We start from the raw sequence: 17,798 nt of genomic DNA, 5'->3' as shown, positions 1-17,798 counted from the left end.
TGGTAATATCGCCCTGTGAGCTCTACAAGCACAGGTACAAGCATGTGACTTCAGCACGAGAGGCCGCTGCTCATTTCACATCTTTGCTAACACTTATTTCTGCCTAAAATTAACCAAACATGAAACCATACTAGTGGCAATTTAAAATACATATATGGATCATATATATGACTTTGTCCTGCTGATTGATCATCGATTTTGTAATATCTGAAAATAAAACCCGTAACTGCTTGTGTCCAAGACGATGGTTTTTCAAGCTCTATTGACATATTTGAAAATGTACTTCAAGACAATGAATGAGGTAAAGCTCGAAGTCCAGCTACAGATGATTCTTAGATACTCCACACATAGGTCCTTTATAGATGAAATCATAGAGCCATTATTTCTTTTTTTTTATTTCTGTCAGTCCACAGAGTCATTTATGGCTGATTTCAGAGAGTTGTACTGACATTGATCCCTGTTTCACACTAATGTGAGAAGCAACTAAATATTTATTGTACTGTTGATTATTCCCACAAACTGTAATCTACATCGGTGCTTGTCAGGACACATGAATCAAAAAGTTAGAGTATAGTGATCCGAGATTTAAAACAGCAGCAAGAGATTGTTGTATCTTGTCTATAAGAAATTGTCAGTTATTTGTGCTTATAGACAGATCCAATTCATATTGGCTATACATTGGCTATTTGGATTATTTCAACTTTTTTTCTGCAGTACGAAACACATTTTTTGTCTATTTTGAGATGGCAAATAACTCTTAATACCTCAGTACACAGCAGCCAACGCAATAAAACAGAGCCCCATCAGCATATGTTCAGTACAACTCCAGAACACCTTGACACTGCAAATAGGAACAAAATACTGTGTAATCTGCATCATAGTTGCTGAATTATTTCAGAACTGACCTAGAATCCAAAGAAAGTGATTTCACACAAAGCAAAACCTTTATTTGCAAATCAGCTGACAATAACTTTGTCAGTCGTCACTTGTTTAGTCGTGATATTTTTTATGCCTCCAGACATGACAACTATATCCAAAGTAAATAATTCAATGCAGCTATTCCATTTTCCACCCAACCGCTATCAGGCATGTCCTGCCAATGACTTCCATTTATAAATTCATCATTTGCTAGAACTGTGGGAGGAGCTTAATCATTGTTTTTTTTTTTTATAGAGTGATCGGGCTACCCAGGCATCATTATGCATTAGGGGCAAAAAGGAAGATACAGGACAGTGGAGACAGCTTTGGTTCATGTGGGATGATATGTTTGCTCTTGTGTTGTTCCCCAGTTGAATGAACAGTTTAATCGGGAACTGGCACAACTGTGAATGAACACGGAGTCTAAGATTAGCAACTTTTACCCAACCATGTTTAGTTGTGCGGGACGACAACAAAAGCAGCTATTGGAGCTTTTTTGTACTGTATCTAGTACAAATCCGACTGTCAAGCAAGTTTGAAATATGGATGATGAACTGAGAACATGAACTGCCTGACAAAGACTGAAAGCTACAGGGACGCTGTGTGTCTTTGTATGTGCATGCATGGTGTTAGCTATTAAAGATATAAGCATATGTGTGTGTTGGGTGTGTGGGAGAGTACATATGCCTCCGCCTCACCTTTTAACTGCTTTTTCTCTGGTGGTTCTCAACGACTGCACTTACTTTTAATAAATATGTTTGTCTGATGTTGGGGAGGTCGAAACATAATTAAGATGTTGAAAGTTAACATCACATCTCACTTTATTGATATGTTGTGTCTTTCTTACTATCCCTCCCTGTCCAGGAGCATATGGAGTGGTGCTTAAGTGCAGGCATAAGGTAAGATAGCATTTCTCATTTCTGTTGGTCATTTGGATGAACATGATTACAGTTTGCATTACTGTCATGGTGTTCCTTCCTCGAGAAGAGGAACAGACACTTTTTCATTCATTCATCTTCTACCGCTTATATGTTTCTGGGTCGTGGGCGTGGTGGGGGGCCGTGGAGTCAATCCCAGCTCACATTGCGCAAGGGGCGGAGTACACACCACACAGGGTGTTGTCCCACCGTCCAAAGACATCATGTTTGGTTAACTGGTGGCTCTAAACTGTCCGTTGATCTGAGTGTGAGTGTGAGTGGTTGTTGGTCTCGGTCTGTCTCTGTGTGTTGGCCCTGTGATGGACTGGGGGCCTGTCCAGGGTGACCCCACCCTCACCCAGTGTGAGTTGGGACTGGCTCCAGCACCCCCCCGTGACCCAGAAACGCTTAAGCAGTTGAAGATGATTGAGTGAGTGGTGCGTGTCTCTGGACGGTGGGAGGAAACACGCGGGCACAAAGGGAGAACATTCAAACTTGGCACAGAAAGGCCCCAGGCCCGCAACCTTCTTGTTGTGGGGCAGCAGCAGTAACCGCCATGCACCCTTGCTGTCGATAACAGCGACTTGTCGAATCTATTCCAAGCCAGATTCAAGCTGTACCACATGGTGGCCCAACATTTCACCAACAGATTTTCATACGGGATGGAAATCTGTCACCAACACCTGCATTGTTTTTTCATCAATTTGCCCCAAGTGTGAATGTCACCTTGAATGCATGAATCCAAATTTGAACTGATGGTGCTCCAATGGATCTTCATCAAAGTATTTAAATTTATTCCATTAGCGTACTTGGTATGCATGAAAGAGAGGTCTGCTGGTGTGACTCACCCACCCGAGCTTTCCATCCATGACTTCATGTTTCCCAGCTCATGTGCTGCTTGATCCTGTGTCTTCCTTTACTTTCTGTTCTCTGCAGTGTTTAGTGATTAAAGCTGCCTTCAGTCTGTGTTGTCAGTCAGTAACAGAAGTAGCAGATCCTAACCAAAATAGGTGTCTACTTATTAGCTTAGCTCTGACATCAATTTAAAAATTCTTAACTTATAAACTCTTGTGATTCCAAGTACAGTCATGGAAAAAATTATTAGACCACCCCTTGTTTTCTTCAATTTCTTGTTTATTTTAATGCCTGGTATCACTAAAGGTATATTACCTGAAGAATACAGTGAACACGACTAAAATGCAGCTGTTTACAAAATACTTTATGTCCTATTTGAAATAAGGTGAATTGTATTCCCAGGGTATACATGAGGCCATTTCATGTCATCAGCAGCATTGCACATGCAAAGGCCTGGAGTGGTTTCCTGCTTACATTCAAGCTGTGGCACAACTCAGAATTTGTCAGCTCTCACATAATGCCTAAAACAAAAGAATTATGTGAAGCCACAAAGGCAGCCATCTTGGCACTGCTGGAAATTGGCATGAATGAGAGACAGGTAGCCAAAAAACTGAAGATCTCCAAGACAGTTGTTCATTACACCAAGAAAAAGCAAGCCGAACATGGTACTACCAAATTGCTGGCTGGTCGAGGCAGGAAACATCGTTCTACCCCACGAGATGACCGTGCACTCATCCGTTCCTGTGTCAGGAATCGTCGTCAGACCTCCAGGGACCTAAAAAACAAGTGGGCACTGTCAAGACATGTGACTTGTTCAGCAACGACAGTTCGAAACCGACTTCTTGAAGCTGGTCTGAAGTCACACAGGGCACGGAAGAAGCCCTACATCAACGAAAGGCAGCAGAAGGCCCGGTTACTCTTTGCTAGGGATCACAAGGATTGGACTGTTGATGACTGGGCTAAGGTTCTCCTCAGTGATGAATCCAATTTTGAGTTGATGCCCACTCCAGCCAACTTACTGGTTAGGAGGAAACCTGGAGAAGCCTACAAACCAGACTGTCTTGCCCATACAGTAAAACATGGGGGTGGATCAGTGATGATCTGGGGTTGTCAGTATGGGTGGCACAGGGCAAATGCGATTGTGTGAAGGGCAAATGAACCAGGTCATGTAAAGGGCTACTCTTGAAAACAGTCTTCTTCCATCAGAAAACTCTTTTCTGCCTCGAACGACTGGATTTTGCAACAAGCCAATGCCAACAGTTAAAGCCTGGATGGAGAACCAGAACATTCGAACCATGCCTTGGCCTGCTCAATCACCAGATCTGAATCGAGTGGAAAACCTCTGGAAAATCATCAAACTCAAAATGGAGAACCACAAGCCCAAAAACAAAGCAAATTTGTTTGCATTTGTGCAACAGGAATGGGCTGCTGTGACAGCAGAACAATGTCAGAAGCTGGTGGAGAGCATGCCAAGACGCATGGCTGCAGCCATCAAAAACAATGGTTATGCAATCAAGTACTAACTCCTGTGTGTATCATGTGACTAAAAGAGGCAGAAAAGAAAACATAGAATGCCTAAAAGCACTGTTTTTGGCAGTACAATGCCATAGCTATTGATGCTAGAACGTGATTTTGGCTATTATCAAGAAAACATTTGAAATGGCTAGATATCAGCTCTTCAATTAAACTCTTATGAGCTATTTTTGTTGTTATCATATTTGTCCAAACAAATGTACCTTTAGTTGTACCAGGCATTAAAATGAACGAGAAATTGTAGAAAACAAGGGTGGCATAATAATTTTTTCCATGACTGTAGACTATGTGACTTGGGGCAATTAACATTAACAAACAAATGAAAATATAGTGATATATGCTAAAGGTAGAGTTGGCAATCAGTCCGTTACACAAAAACCATGTTGCTAAGAATAGCAACAAAAAGCTAAAGCTCTGGTCACATATAAGAGGTATGGTAGTAAAAAGTGAAGTATTTCAGACATTCTTCAGCACTTTGTCCTGCAGAACATCACCGGTTGACCCCAATTTGGACAAACTCTTACTGATTGGTTTGCTTTGATTTTTAGGTTTCTTCTATGGATACGATAGATATATGATGAGATTGCTCATGGAAGCAATTTTCAGATTGGCTTTAAGATATTCATTTATTAGACCCTCAAATGAAATGCATCAAGTAAATTAGGACAGAGGTAATTATCTGTGAGACAACTTGTTAAACTTGTGTTTATTCTGAAGTTGTGTTTCCTTTACCACCAGTACAACCAACACTGCTAAAAGCTATATCAATCTAGTCATAAAGAAATTTTGATTAATCAAAAATGTAAATCAGATCAAGAGCTTACCAATGGCCACCAACTGTAATTATCTCAGCACATTTGAAAATGAATGACAGGTCTGAACACCCGTGAGCCAGCCGTCTGTGTTCAAAGCAGCTCCTTTCACTGCCCTAAATCACCAGTTCATCAGTTCAATAGAAATATTTGGACAAAATACTATCTTCAGAGCTTGGCCAGCACTCAGGAATCCCTTGCTCCAAAAACCAGAAGTGCTTTGACAAACACAGTAAACTCCATTCACTGACTCTGATTGACAGTTTTTTGGTCAGTGTAAGTCATTTTAACTGATTATTCCTGAAGTTGCTGGGCCTGATTTATCGCACTCACTCTTGAGACAGCCTCAGTAAGAGATAGTCAGCAGACCCCCGTTTCCTCCTCTGTTCAATGATAGATTTCAACAAATTAAGTGGTTCTAAAACACTTTGCAGAATAACTGCAAATTTCGCAGACTGTTAATAAATAAATAAATACATGACAAACACACATAGCTTGTGCACTGGGTTATGACTTAGTGTTACATTTTCTTGTTAGGTGACATCTAGCAGCCAAAATCATCATGGCAAGAGCAAATCACAGCCCACGTTGATGCCAACCACCATTTGTGAACTGCAGTTTTTTGAGTTTGTAATCTAGCTGTCTCTATCTTTGTTTTGTTTTTTGTTTTTTTGTTGTTGTTTTTCTTGTTTTGTTTTTTAACCAGAAAAGATCTGTATTCAGATGAGAAGGTGGAGCTGAAATGTCTACCAAATAATTTTCATATTTTTTCTTTTATCTTTTAACATGTAAAAAAAAATACTCTGTGTATTGACCCACATACTAACTCTTGCACATAAGAATTATGCACAGATTTATGAATGATGGAGCTGTCTGAGCCACATTCATTTAGCTGTTCTATGGGATATATTCATCTATGTGGGTTAAAAAGCATGCTCCGCTTTGAAATTTTGTGTCATTTTTATTCATTCCTTGAAAATAATATGTTTGTGGAAAAGCATACAACTCCGCACAGAGCGAGCGAGGACTTCTGTAGGAGTGAAAGTCACAGCAGAGTCAGGAGGAAGAGAGAGCATACAGTAAGAGACGATGAGGCATTTTTAAATGTTTAATGCTGCTGCTATTATAATGCCTTTCTGACAGATGACTTACAAGAAAAACAAGAAATCTTTATTACTCTTATTTAATATAATACTGACTAAAATGTCTGAGAGATTAAGAAGAAATTTAAATAAATTGAGGTTTGAATTTTTTTTCACTACTCTAAGTGATTGGTGTTTGTCCTGTGGTGCCTTTTCTTGCATGTTCCACTTGTGCACGTTCTTTCAAAGCTATGATTCATAGCTGATGTTGAGGGACGAAGCTGTGGAGCAATGGAGGCAGATAAAAGCCAAACTAAAACATAACTGTCTTACTGGACATAAAATATCAGAGTGTGTCTGACAATGAATGTGGACTAACTGGTGCTTTTCCCTTGTCTCATCTTCCAAAGATGTCTGTCTGTTGTGGGGAGGACTCAAGTGTCTGTTCTCTGATTAAGGTCTTTACTTCCGATAGTTAATGCTGCATGTGTGAGAGGATCATGTTCTATATCAAAACAAGTTTGGACAGGAACAAATATTCCTCACATGCACATTGCATTTGCTCTGTTGTTGTCAGAATGATAGTTTGGGACAAAATCTGTTCACATGTGAAGGATTGTAGAGTTAACTGAGGCTAGCTGCACCAATTTGTCCACTTTTATCGGCTTCCTGTTTCTTATTTGGATGCAACAGCTAATAAAGTTTGGTGAGAGATAAGGTGGAATACTGCATCTTGACACCTTTATGCAATTCATTCAATGCATTTGACTTTAATCTTTAACTTTGAATATGTGATTCATATATTATCTGTCTACACTGGTCACACCTGATTAGCTACATAATGAATAAGCAGCTGTACAGAAATAAAGTGTCCGTTGAATGAAAAAAACAAAACAGGAAAAATCAACCTTAGCATGTTGCTGTCCCAACTCAAGAACGGTGTGAATGCTGCTCAGTGTGGAAGTCTCAGAGCTGGTACCTCGTGCTGTTTTAACCACGATAGTCAAGCTTTCTAAAACCTCCCATTGGTGTTCAGTTCAGTTGGACTTGATGACTGTGAGGCCATTAGTGATGGATTGATGAAGCCTTTAGAAACATTGAGGGTTTTGAGGCCACTGTGTTCAAAGTGCTCACAAGGGACAAATACAAATACAACATTTTCCTAACAAAGCACCTCCATAATTCAAATCAGATTATTTTCATGGTGGAAAAAACAATGAAGGCACCAATCATAACAGAAAACCAATTTGTCACAAATCATTACCATTTCACGAAGTAACAAAAAAAAAAATTGACACATGACATCTCTTCCATTTTTAAAACAGTGTGGGGTGTTAATTTTCACATGTTGAACCAGAAACTCAGACTCAAGGCTTTTAAGATTTCCTGCAAGAGAGCAGTTATTTTTATATCTCTCAGCTGGAAGAAGGCCAAAAGAGAAAAAGGAGAGAGAAAGTAGCATGTGATTGAGTGTGTGTGTGTGTGTGTGTATGTGTGTTGGAAAGCAGATGCAGAGGGGGGGCATTGACTACTGAGCCTATGTTAATGGTAAATGGGTCACCCTGTTAGGAGACTACAGCAGACCTGTATACGGTTGAGGGAGTCATAGGAAGGTATGTGTTGAGCGTTTGGATAAAACCCAGCCAGGTGATTCACTGGAGACTGACTGTACTACGAGGCAAGAAATGCTGCTTAAGTGTGTGTTTCTGTGTAAATTATGTATTCTTTCCAGTACAGTATGTGTTTTATGGAACATTTAGTTAGTCAAGCAAATGTGTGCCAGCACTTGTGCAATGTTCTGCCACTTTATGCAAGTGTTGTATTAGCGTATGTGGGTGTGTGTATGGAGGCTTATGTGTTATCTTGAATTTGTGTTTCAGGAGTGACAATAGCACAATTTACATGCTAGCCAGTGTTTCCTGCTACCTATACAGCATTTCTATTCAGTATCATACTGGTTAATTAATTTCTCATAGTTGATCAGGAGAAAAGTCATTAGTGACTTTTTATTCATTCATTCATCTTCAACTGCTTATCCGTTTCTGGAGCCAATCCCAGCTCACTCTGGGTGAGGGTGGGGTCACCCTGGACAGGTCAGCAGTCCATCACAGGGCCAACACACAGAGACAGACAGAGACCAACAACCACTCAGACCCACACTCAGACCTATGGACAATTTAGAGTCACCAGATAACCCAAACATGATGTCTTTGGATGGTGGGAGGAAACCCACACAGGCACGGACAGAACATGAAACAAATAGGAAATAGTTCCAACTTTCTCTGTAACATAAGCCTGAGCATAATAAAATTTTATGGTAATATATTGATTTTTTGCATGCCACTAAGAGATTATGCTTCTGTGAAACATTCAAGCTTTATTCTTTTGTGCAATGTGACAATCGGGATATTCTCATGTAGGAAATATGTCTCAGTAGGAAATGAACCACTTGAGGCTATTTTTAGGTGTGCTGACTTAACAGTGGCTAAGGTAAATCAGTGGAGGTCAGAGATGTCACACATTAGCACAAACCGCATCAGTATATTGCTGCCCCAGTGCTTGAATTGTTACATGTACAAGTGTTTGTATGTGTGGTTTTTCTGGTGACATTAAATCCCCAGTTTATTATTCAGATACTAATTTTATTGGCCGCTGATGTGAACATTTCTTAATACACACAATTTTGTGTTTAAAATGAAGTTATTTCAGTTGATGAAGTGAAGTGTGTGTGTGTGTGTGTGTGTGTGTGTGAAAACACTGGTGGTGACGTACAGCTACTCGTGACACTGAAACTGACTCTGTTTTTCGGACTCTCTGCAAACAAAAGGACAACAGAGGAACAGAGAGCAGCAGAGGTCAAGAGGACACTGTCCATTATTTTCTGAGCCAGACCCTGTCCAGGGTGTAACCCGCCCTCACCCAATGTGAACTGGGATTGGCTCCAGCATCCTCTGCGGCCCGGAAACTGATAAGCATTAGAAGAGGAATGAACTAGTACCCACCAAAAAAGTCCAATATAAGAAACTAAGAATGGGATGAAAATGAAAATGGAGAAAAATCACAGCTGGAAGTGCTACCATAGCATGTGGTAATGAGGTATTGTAAAATGCAGATGTGATGTAATTTCCAGGGAAATAGAGTTGTTTCTATGAAAGTATCGCCTGTTGTTAATGGATGGATATAGAACAGAGCAAATAGCTGCTGTGCCCAGGGGGTGCTCCAGTATCAGACATATGATGGTCTCCCTTTGTTTTTGTCTCTGAGCCTCTCCTCTGAGGGTGGAGTGACTGTATTCTGAGTAACACACAGTTGGACCGGACCAACCAATCATACGCTACCACTGCAGATTTGCCACACTGCACTGTATTTGATGTCCAAACTGCATAATTCAACTTGCAGCAGCCTTCATAACAAGGCTGAATCTCAATCTGCAAACACGCCAGCTTGTAAAATTGTGCATGGTCAATCAAGCATTCATTCATTCATCTTCAACCACTTATCCGTTTCCAGGATGCCCAGGGTTACTGGAGCCAGTCCCAACTCACACTGGGTGAGGGTGGGGTCACCCTGGACAGGTCACCAGTCCATCACAAGGCCAACACACAGAGACAGACAGAGACCAACAACCACTCACACTAACACCTACAGACAACTTACAGCCACCAGTTAACCCAAACATGATGTCTTTGGTTGGTGGGAGGAAACCCACACAGACACGGGGAGAACATGCAAACTCTGCACAGAGAGGCCCCTTTGATATTATGGGGCAACAGGGCTAACCACAATGCTGCCATGCTGCCCTCAATCATGCACTCTGATCCCTATTAACTAAATCAAAGGAGGTGTTTTTGTGCAGGTGCCCTGTGGTAAAATAATTGAAATTAGCTCACTGTTTGTGTTGTTCTTGCGTTGGCGCTGCCAGCAAACTCTCAGGAACTCTACTCGGTTGGAAGTGGAGTAGGTTGGAGCTCAATTTAAATATCCTCATCTAATCTCTGATTTTCCTTTTCACCTATTCTTCCAACAAAAGCTCTCTGTTTCTTACCTCAGGTCCAAATGTAATGTCTTATGCATCTGTCTGCCACTCTGCTGAGGAAGTTTTTCCATTGGTCCACTCTGTATGTTGTTTTCCTTCGTCATAACCAACTCACGTCCTTATATCTGCACAGGAAACCAATGAGCTGGTGGCTATTAAGAAGTTCAAAGACAGTGAAGGTGAGTGAAGGCGTGAGGCAGGGAGAAAATTGAGGGAGAGGAAGAGTGAGACAGCAGTATCATTGCTACTGCTCTCATTTCTGCACAGAAAATGAGGAGGTCAAGGAGACGACACTCAGGGAGCTGAAGATGCTTCGGACGCTGAAGCAAGACAACATTGTCGAGCTGAAGGAGGCTTTTCGCAGGAGGGGAAAACTCTACCTTGTCTTTGAATATGTTGAGAGGGTCAGCTTCATAACACTTCCACCATCATTTCTCCGTGAAAGCCCACATCTATCGATATTGCTGTATCTACTCTTGAGTTTCGGGGTGTTGGGACTACTTGGTGAAGCATGAAAAAGTGTCACTATGGTAACATATGAACTATGCTGTTGGTGAATAATGGTATTCCCCTCTGTGTTGCCAAGGTATGCAGCCAAGTGTTTATTTCATGACAGGTTTTATTTTCATGCTCTACTGTAGTCTTTCAGCACAGTGTCCCCTCTCACTCCACTGTAAGGATAAAAAAAAAAACTAGGAGATGGAGCTTAACTGTAAGAATGATCAAGGAAATATTTCAGCATTCATTTTATAAAGAACACTTTCACCATGCCAAATACATATTTCCACATGGCAATTTGTTGTTGTTCTTTAGAACATGTTGGAGCTGTTAGAGGAACTGCCCAACGGTGCACCACCTGACAAAGTCCGCAGCTACATCTACCAGCTCATCAAAGCCATCAACTGGTGTCACAAGAATGAGATCGTACACAGAGGTGAGGAATTTATCCTTATTCATAATAACTACTGACTTACATTCTACAATCTAAACAAAAAGAAAAAAAAAATGGTGACCAGATTTCGGAAAGAGAAACTAAGAACATTTCCTGTTATATCTTTAAGATATCCAGAATTTTTTTCTCTCAGGCTATCTAATTTTGACCACTGTAGGCCTGCTATAAGACAGAAGGAACCATCCCTCGTCACCACATGCTGATGGTTGTGTTCATGACAGTCAACGTAACTCTGTGTTACTGTGTGCTAGTTTTCAACTTCAAGCGTAAACAGATGGCGCTAAAAAACCAACATCTGAGGCAGATTAACTTTTTTAAAAATCATCGGGGTGCTGCCAGCCTGAAGCATGCCTTTTAGTGTGTCTTACCTTAAAGCTCATCTCAGCGTGGAGATGTAAAGGTTTCATTTTTTATCAACATTGATGCACTACATGATGTTAGCTCAGATAGACTCTCCACAACTCATCTTTGAAATAATATAGCACCATCAACCTGCAGTGAAGTAAATGGCTTTAGAAGAAGTCTGATGGTCTGTCTGCTCGTTGGCATCTGTGTTTCTCTTCCAGATATCAAACCGGAGAACCTCCTCATCAGCTCGGAGGATGTTCTCAAACTCTGTGACTTTGGTGAGTCTTTTTTCTTTATGTTCTGCGCAGCAGCCATATACCACATTAAATTATAGACGTATGGAGTGAATCCATAACCTTTTAGCGCATTTCCCTCATCAAATAAAGGGAGTTGCTCATAAGGTCAGAGCATTTGCTCAACAGATTAATCAGAATCACAATTGTTCTGTACATATATTTATATAGACTATTGTAATGCTGTCAAATTGTCATTTAAGCTGTTAACTCTGTGATTTTAGCCAGTTTGATTTGTTGGGCTCAGTTCACTGGTAGAATAAAAAAAAAAATCCTATCATGACGTTGTCAGCTTGGAAGTTGTGTACCAGAAAGATGCCACTGGGAAGCAGCCAATCAGCACTGTAAATTGTACAGTGATGGTTGAATCAATATTAATCTGCTCTGCGCATATTTTGAGAACAGGGTAATGTTAGGCACCTGTTCAATCTGTAAAATACCAATAAATTGTTCTGATGCTGCATAGTTGGGTCATTTCACAGTTTCCCCGGTGTGTATTCCACATTTGGATGGGTCTTTCCAAAATCACACAGTCAGTTTACTTTGAATAATTGGCTAATGCAACCCTGCTGAGTCAGCTGGGGTGAGATTTATTTGTTATTTGCTGTTGAATCTGGTATTTTGTGTTTTGTGATTTTTCTTCATTTTAAAATGGATTCTCTGTACGCTAGTTACCTGAAGCGTGGTGTCAGCCGGCCTGCAGTGACGAAGCTAATTAGTCAGGTTACACAGGATGATGAGTATACTGTTACTGTACCAGTCCAAAGAATCTGATCATTGCTTCACCTTTGTTCTTACTAATTACCCATGTGTGCAGTGTCAGAGACTGCTGGATGTCTGACGTGCAGCATCAGGTCTATGTGATTAATGAATTTACATGTTTCTCTTCTGCAGGTTTTGCTCGTAACCTGTCTGAAGGAACTGACGCCAACTACACTGAATATGTGGCCACAAGGTGGTATCGCTCACCTGAGCTGCTGCTGGGGTTAGTCTGAGGCTTTGTCCACGCCACTACATCTTCATCTTTAAAGCACAAACACATCTGAAACGTACACATGCATGATCAGTCAACTGAAATGACCAAGTGTTTACAGGAAACGGTCTCACTTGTATTGATACATTTGAGAAAACACCAGGAACAAGTAACAGCAAAGGTAGAGTTTCACTGCAGGAAGTAGCTGCTAGTAAAGACAGTACGGTCAGTAAAGCCTGTAATTCTCCATCACCAGCACTAATCGAAACTAATTAGACCCAATCAGGAACCAACTTGGTGTGAATACATCATTATTTCTAAGGGTCTCAGTTTTTTGCCTGTCAGGTCTTGGAGTTTTCAAACTGAAATGACACGAGCAGCACTTGCAGAACTCTGTGTTCTCTCGGGGCACCACTAGAATAATTTTCCTGTCCAGTAATGGCAGGATGGGGACTGATTTTGAACCAGAAACCTGCAGTTTGCCATGTGTAAATAAAAGTGAGTTAAACCAAAAACACAGACCTTCATAACAATACCGAAGAATCTGTAAATACAAGAGCACGCCAGCATGGCCAGGTTAAAACCACTTAAGGTCTGCTGTGCACTTCTATTGTCCCGCCTCTGCCCAGTGAATTGAAGAATATATTCCTATTAACCAGACCATATGTGCTAATTTCATTAAACACCTATTGTTCAGAAATACACTCCACTGAAGAATATATAGAAACATAATAAGTTGCTAAAAACTACATTTTGACCTCCAAAAGGCAGGAATAGATTATTAGGTCACATGCAGGATCCACCTTAGTTGGTTATGATCTGTAATAGAACTAGCAAACTAGTGTTTGGCTCACTTGAGGAGGTGGACAAGTAAATGAGTCCAGATGATAATCCAGCCGTTCTCACCAATGAATTAGTCTTTATAAACTGAGATCCCAAATGTGGTTTCACTGACTCTTGGCTGTTATTTGGTTTGTTTCATTGAGTCAGATTTGATTCTGATACTATTCGAAAAAAGGGGAAAAGTCCATGCGCAGAGATAATGTAGGCTTCTTATACAGCTGAGACCACGGGGGGATTCCAAGGAGATGTTTTTGTCTTTTCAAGCTGTTTCTACAGCCAAATTTTATTTATTGTCAATGAAATAATGAGTCTCTAAAACATCAACTAAAGCTAAAAATGGTAACTTTATTTTCAATTTCCTGACAGTGCATTGTCAGATCAATACATAGATTTATAGATATATCTTAATAATTATTGATATTGTACAAATATCACAAAATTGCATAATACACACACAAAACACCTTTGAGGTTGCTTCATCTTCTGATATTTGCTGCAGGTGTTGTATTATCCTTTCATGTGTTATTGGAATATTCACTTTTCTCATCCCTATTTTAAATTCTCAGTTGCTTCGCTTTGGCACCCTCATTGTTTGAATTTAGATCACCAGGAAAGAGATGTTACTCTCTTCCCAAAAATGATGGGGATGATGATTCACCTTCAGACATGAACCTTTGTGTGAACCGTATCCTGAGATCAGATTGCTTTTTTGTTGTTGTTGTTGTTGTTACTTATGTAGTGTTTAAAGCATTTGCTACATTGGATGTCCATTCTCACTTGGAGACAGCAGAACGTCATCTAGCCTCACTGCTGTAGCCTGATTTAGTAAATGCCCTGGAACATTTATTGAGACAGTGTTTGAATGCCGCCCACTCAAATACTCTCTCCCTCCAACACCAGCGCTCCTGTGCTTCTCTGCTGCCAAATCTCTCGCAATTTCTCACCAGACTCCTCAGCTTCGTTCCCTCAGAAATGACCAGCTTCTCCATGAGCATTACCATCAGAAATAAAAGCATCTATCGTCTTATTTTACTGCATTATAATATCAACCCCATCGCAATCATTTTCTTAATCATCTCTTAAATTTGTGGATTCATTTTCATCCCTGCCCCATCCATGTTCTCGTTTTAATCACCATTATCTCTACCTTCTGATTAATGGGGCTGTTATGTGGCATCATTGATGCTGTGTTTTTCCACTTCAGTGTTGTTTGGTCTCCCTCTCATCCCGTCTGTCTCAGGGCTCCCTATGGAAAGGCAGTGGATATGTGGTCAGTGGGGTGTATTCTTGGGGAGCTGAGTGATGGACAGCCCTTGTTTCCAGGGGAAAGTGAAATTGATCAGGTTGGTGAGCCCCGAGCAGGCATTAAACAAATATCAAAAACAAACATGGCATTTGTATTTCCTAATGTTTATAGCTTCTCTCCTATGTGAGGTGGCAGTTATTATTTTATGTCAAACCTCTATAGTGAATCTTTTTTTAGTTTTTATTTAATGCCATGAAAGGAATGGTTTGATTATTTCATATCTGACAATTGGTTAGATTTTTTTTTTTTTTTATGTGGAAGGAATTTCCAAAGGGCACATCGAGCAGTGTTGTGAGCCCTTGTGAGCCAAAAATTACAGTTGCAGTTTTTTTGATTCAGTCCCTGGACAAGATGTACGTATCGTTTGTTCAGAGAAATTAGACACTCAGGACAATATGCTGGGTCATCACCGTTTGTCCTTGTTTTCTGATATTTTATAGTATGAATATAGTAAATACAGTCAAACGTATAGATGTAGCCCGAAATCCAACCATCAACCCAAAATTGAAAGATCACGTAAAAATAAAATCAATAAATGTAAAAAAGACATATATATGTTCCAGCAGTCACCACCCAACCATGAGTTTAAGGATTTATGTATCCCATCCCACCAACATCAGGCAGCTGTTTTCTGCCAGTAGACTGTGGTACATGCAGTGTACACTACCTGACCACCAACAAATATCTAAATAACTTGCATGATATTTTTCAACTAAATCAGAAACAGCTTTATAGGCCAAATGTGTGTGCACATGCACCGATTTGATTCTCAAGCACTTACCCAGTTATATGATAAATAAATGATGTAAATGCTGGGCATTTAAATAAGTCATGGCTTTCTACCATTTTCTCCAGATTCAATTTATGTTGGCTTTACAGCTCGTTGAGCTCTCCCAATAAAATGAAACAGAAATACCCACATAGTGACACAAACCACTTCAGGGTTTATCAGTAGCTGTTCAGCTGTTTTTGATCATCTCAAATGCATAGTTTTGATGAAGATACATTTTCATTCATATTTTAAAACTTTTTATCCTCATAAAAGTCTGAAGTTCACATGAGAAACAAACTGTCATATTTGTGTTTTGTCCTTTTTTCCAAAAGATGAGCTTTGAAGCACAATGCTAATGTTATGTTTAGAGCTTTTTTGAAATAAACATGACAAAATGTTTTAGATACGTAGTTCATGTCAAACAGAATTATGTGGCATGGTCAACTATAATGCTGGTTCATTTTACCTGCAGCTCTTCACCATTCAGAAGGTTTTGGGTCCACTCCCTGCAGAGCAGATGAAACTCTTCTACAACAACCCTCGATTTCATGGGATCAGGGTAGAAAACCTTTATCTTTTGTCCTTTCTGCAATCGCTTGTGTTTTCTCTCTCTGCTTCGTCATTTTTTTTTTCTCCTCCTCCTCCTCTCTGTTTTTTCCTTTCCCTTCCTCTCTCTCTCTCCCTCTCTCTCGTGGCAGTGTTCCCAGCACCATGACTGAGTGAATTGCTGTGACTCATGAGATAGGTGGTTGGTGTTCAGTTTAGCAGCAAAAGAAAATGTCCCAGAAGTCTGAAGCAGTGTGTGTGTGTGTGTGTGATCCGGTGATGTGAACTGAGCTACTTTTTTTCTGGCACAACCATCTACTGTATATGGGAGATCCTTAATGTAATTTTCAATGCACCAAAAAGTTAAGGTTGGATAGAAATTGATCCAATGTTCGTCTGTGTGTCAGTTTCCCTCAGTTACTCATCCTCAGACTTTGGAGAGAAGGTACCAAGGCATCTTGAGTGGTTTGATGTTAGATCTGATGAAGGTATAAAAAACCATTTTTTTTTTCTAAATGTTCTTCTGTCAATCATTAATACTTAAAATAGATAATACTCAGTGTTTTTCTTTCAGAACCTGTTACTCTTGAACCCCACGGAGCGTTTTTTGACGGAGCAGAGTTTGAACCATCCAGCCTTCCAGCCTTTAAGGCAAGTAGAGAGAGAGAGGCCTCCTCCGGCATCTCCCAACCCCCCATGCTCCTCCAAGAGGAAAACACACCATCACGGAGAGAACACAGTTCCTACAAGGTTAGACTGCATTTGGCTGTTTTTACTTTCTGTCACAGCTTCTATTTGCAGCCGTTATTTTAACTTTCTCATTTAGTTAACAGGGACTGTAGTTAAATGAATGAGTGATTGCCGTACACTGTATGTGATGTTAATTGTATACAGTTATACCTTTTTCTTAATTAAACCAATATTGGTTTGAAGTCAACAGCTGAAAAACATGGCCTTGTATTTTCATTTCAATAGCTCTTTAAGATGAGGGCTGCAAAGTAATGGCAAGTAGCTCTAGGGATCATTTTCAAAACATTACCACCATACTATAGTAATATGTAATTCTGATGGAATTATACAAATTTTTTTATCATAAATTCTTTTATGAAATAATAAAAAATTTAAACAGGTGCTATAAAGACTCCTCTAGTTTATTTATGAAGAACAGTCTGTGGTAAAAGACGTTGATAGGAAAGTCAGATTAGTCAGATCGTCAATAACAGAAAGAAATGAGGAAATGGTCAAATAACAAGCGCTCTCTCTCTCTACTGTCAGTTCAGTCGTGGGTGATTGATTTTTTTGTGATTTTTAAAATGTGCTCTTAGAAGGAATTATTTGGCCTCTCTATTGTTTAGGGCTCAAAAGAGGTCACCAACATTTCTAGAGATTTTCAGTTGCACCATGAAGGCTGGGAAGCACAAAATAAACTACAATTATCCATTAATGCAGGAGCATACTTGTTATAGTGTTTTGTTCTCAGGCCTTTGTACAAAACATTACAGTTTCCAAGTGGCACTTGATCAAAGCAATTTTCTGTAATTGATGTAAGAGAGAGAGTCCACTGTCCAATGCAGGGATTGACTTCTTTTTACGTAACAGAATGGAACATGAT

The 17,798-nt window shown here is 40.0% G+C and overlaps 1 protein-coding gene across 1 annotated transcript in view; it reads left to right on the top strand.

The window, feature by feature from the left end:
• The window catches only part of cdkl5 (cyclin dependent kinase like 5), a 29,643-nt gene that overhangs the window by 2,976 nt on the left and 8,869 nt on the right, over nt 1-17,798 (top strand). The window contains exons 5-14 of the mRNA XM_029498491.1: nt 1,783-1,817; nt 10,287-10,332; nt 10,421-10,557; nt 10,967-11,087; nt 11,672-11,731; nt 12,641-12,731; nt 14,803-14,905; nt 16,113-16,199; nt 16,594-16,674; nt 16,761-16,936. Of these exons, the coding sequence (XP_029354351.1) occupies nt 1,783-1,817; nt 10,287-10,332; nt 10,421-10,557; nt 10,967-11,087; nt 11,672-11,731; nt 12,641-12,731; nt 14,803-14,905; nt 16,113-16,199; nt 16,594-16,674; nt 16,761-16,936 (937 nt within the window). The remainder of the gene's footprint in view (nt 1-1,782; nt 1,818-10,286; nt 10,333-10,420; nt 10,558-10,966; nt 11,088-11,671; nt 11,732-12,640; nt 12,732-14,802; nt 14,906-16,112; nt 16,200-16,593; nt 16,675-16,760; nt 16,937-17,798) is intronic.

The sequence above is a fragment of the Echeneis naucrates genome, chromosome 3, assembly GCF_900963305.1.
Source record: "Echeneis naucrates chromosome 3, fEcheNa1.1, whole genome shotgun sequence".
NCBI lineage: Eukaryota > Metazoa > Chordata > Actinopteri > Carangiformes > Echeneidae > Echeneis > Echeneis naucrates.
This window is presented reverse-complemented; position numbering and strand designations above follow the sequence as displayed.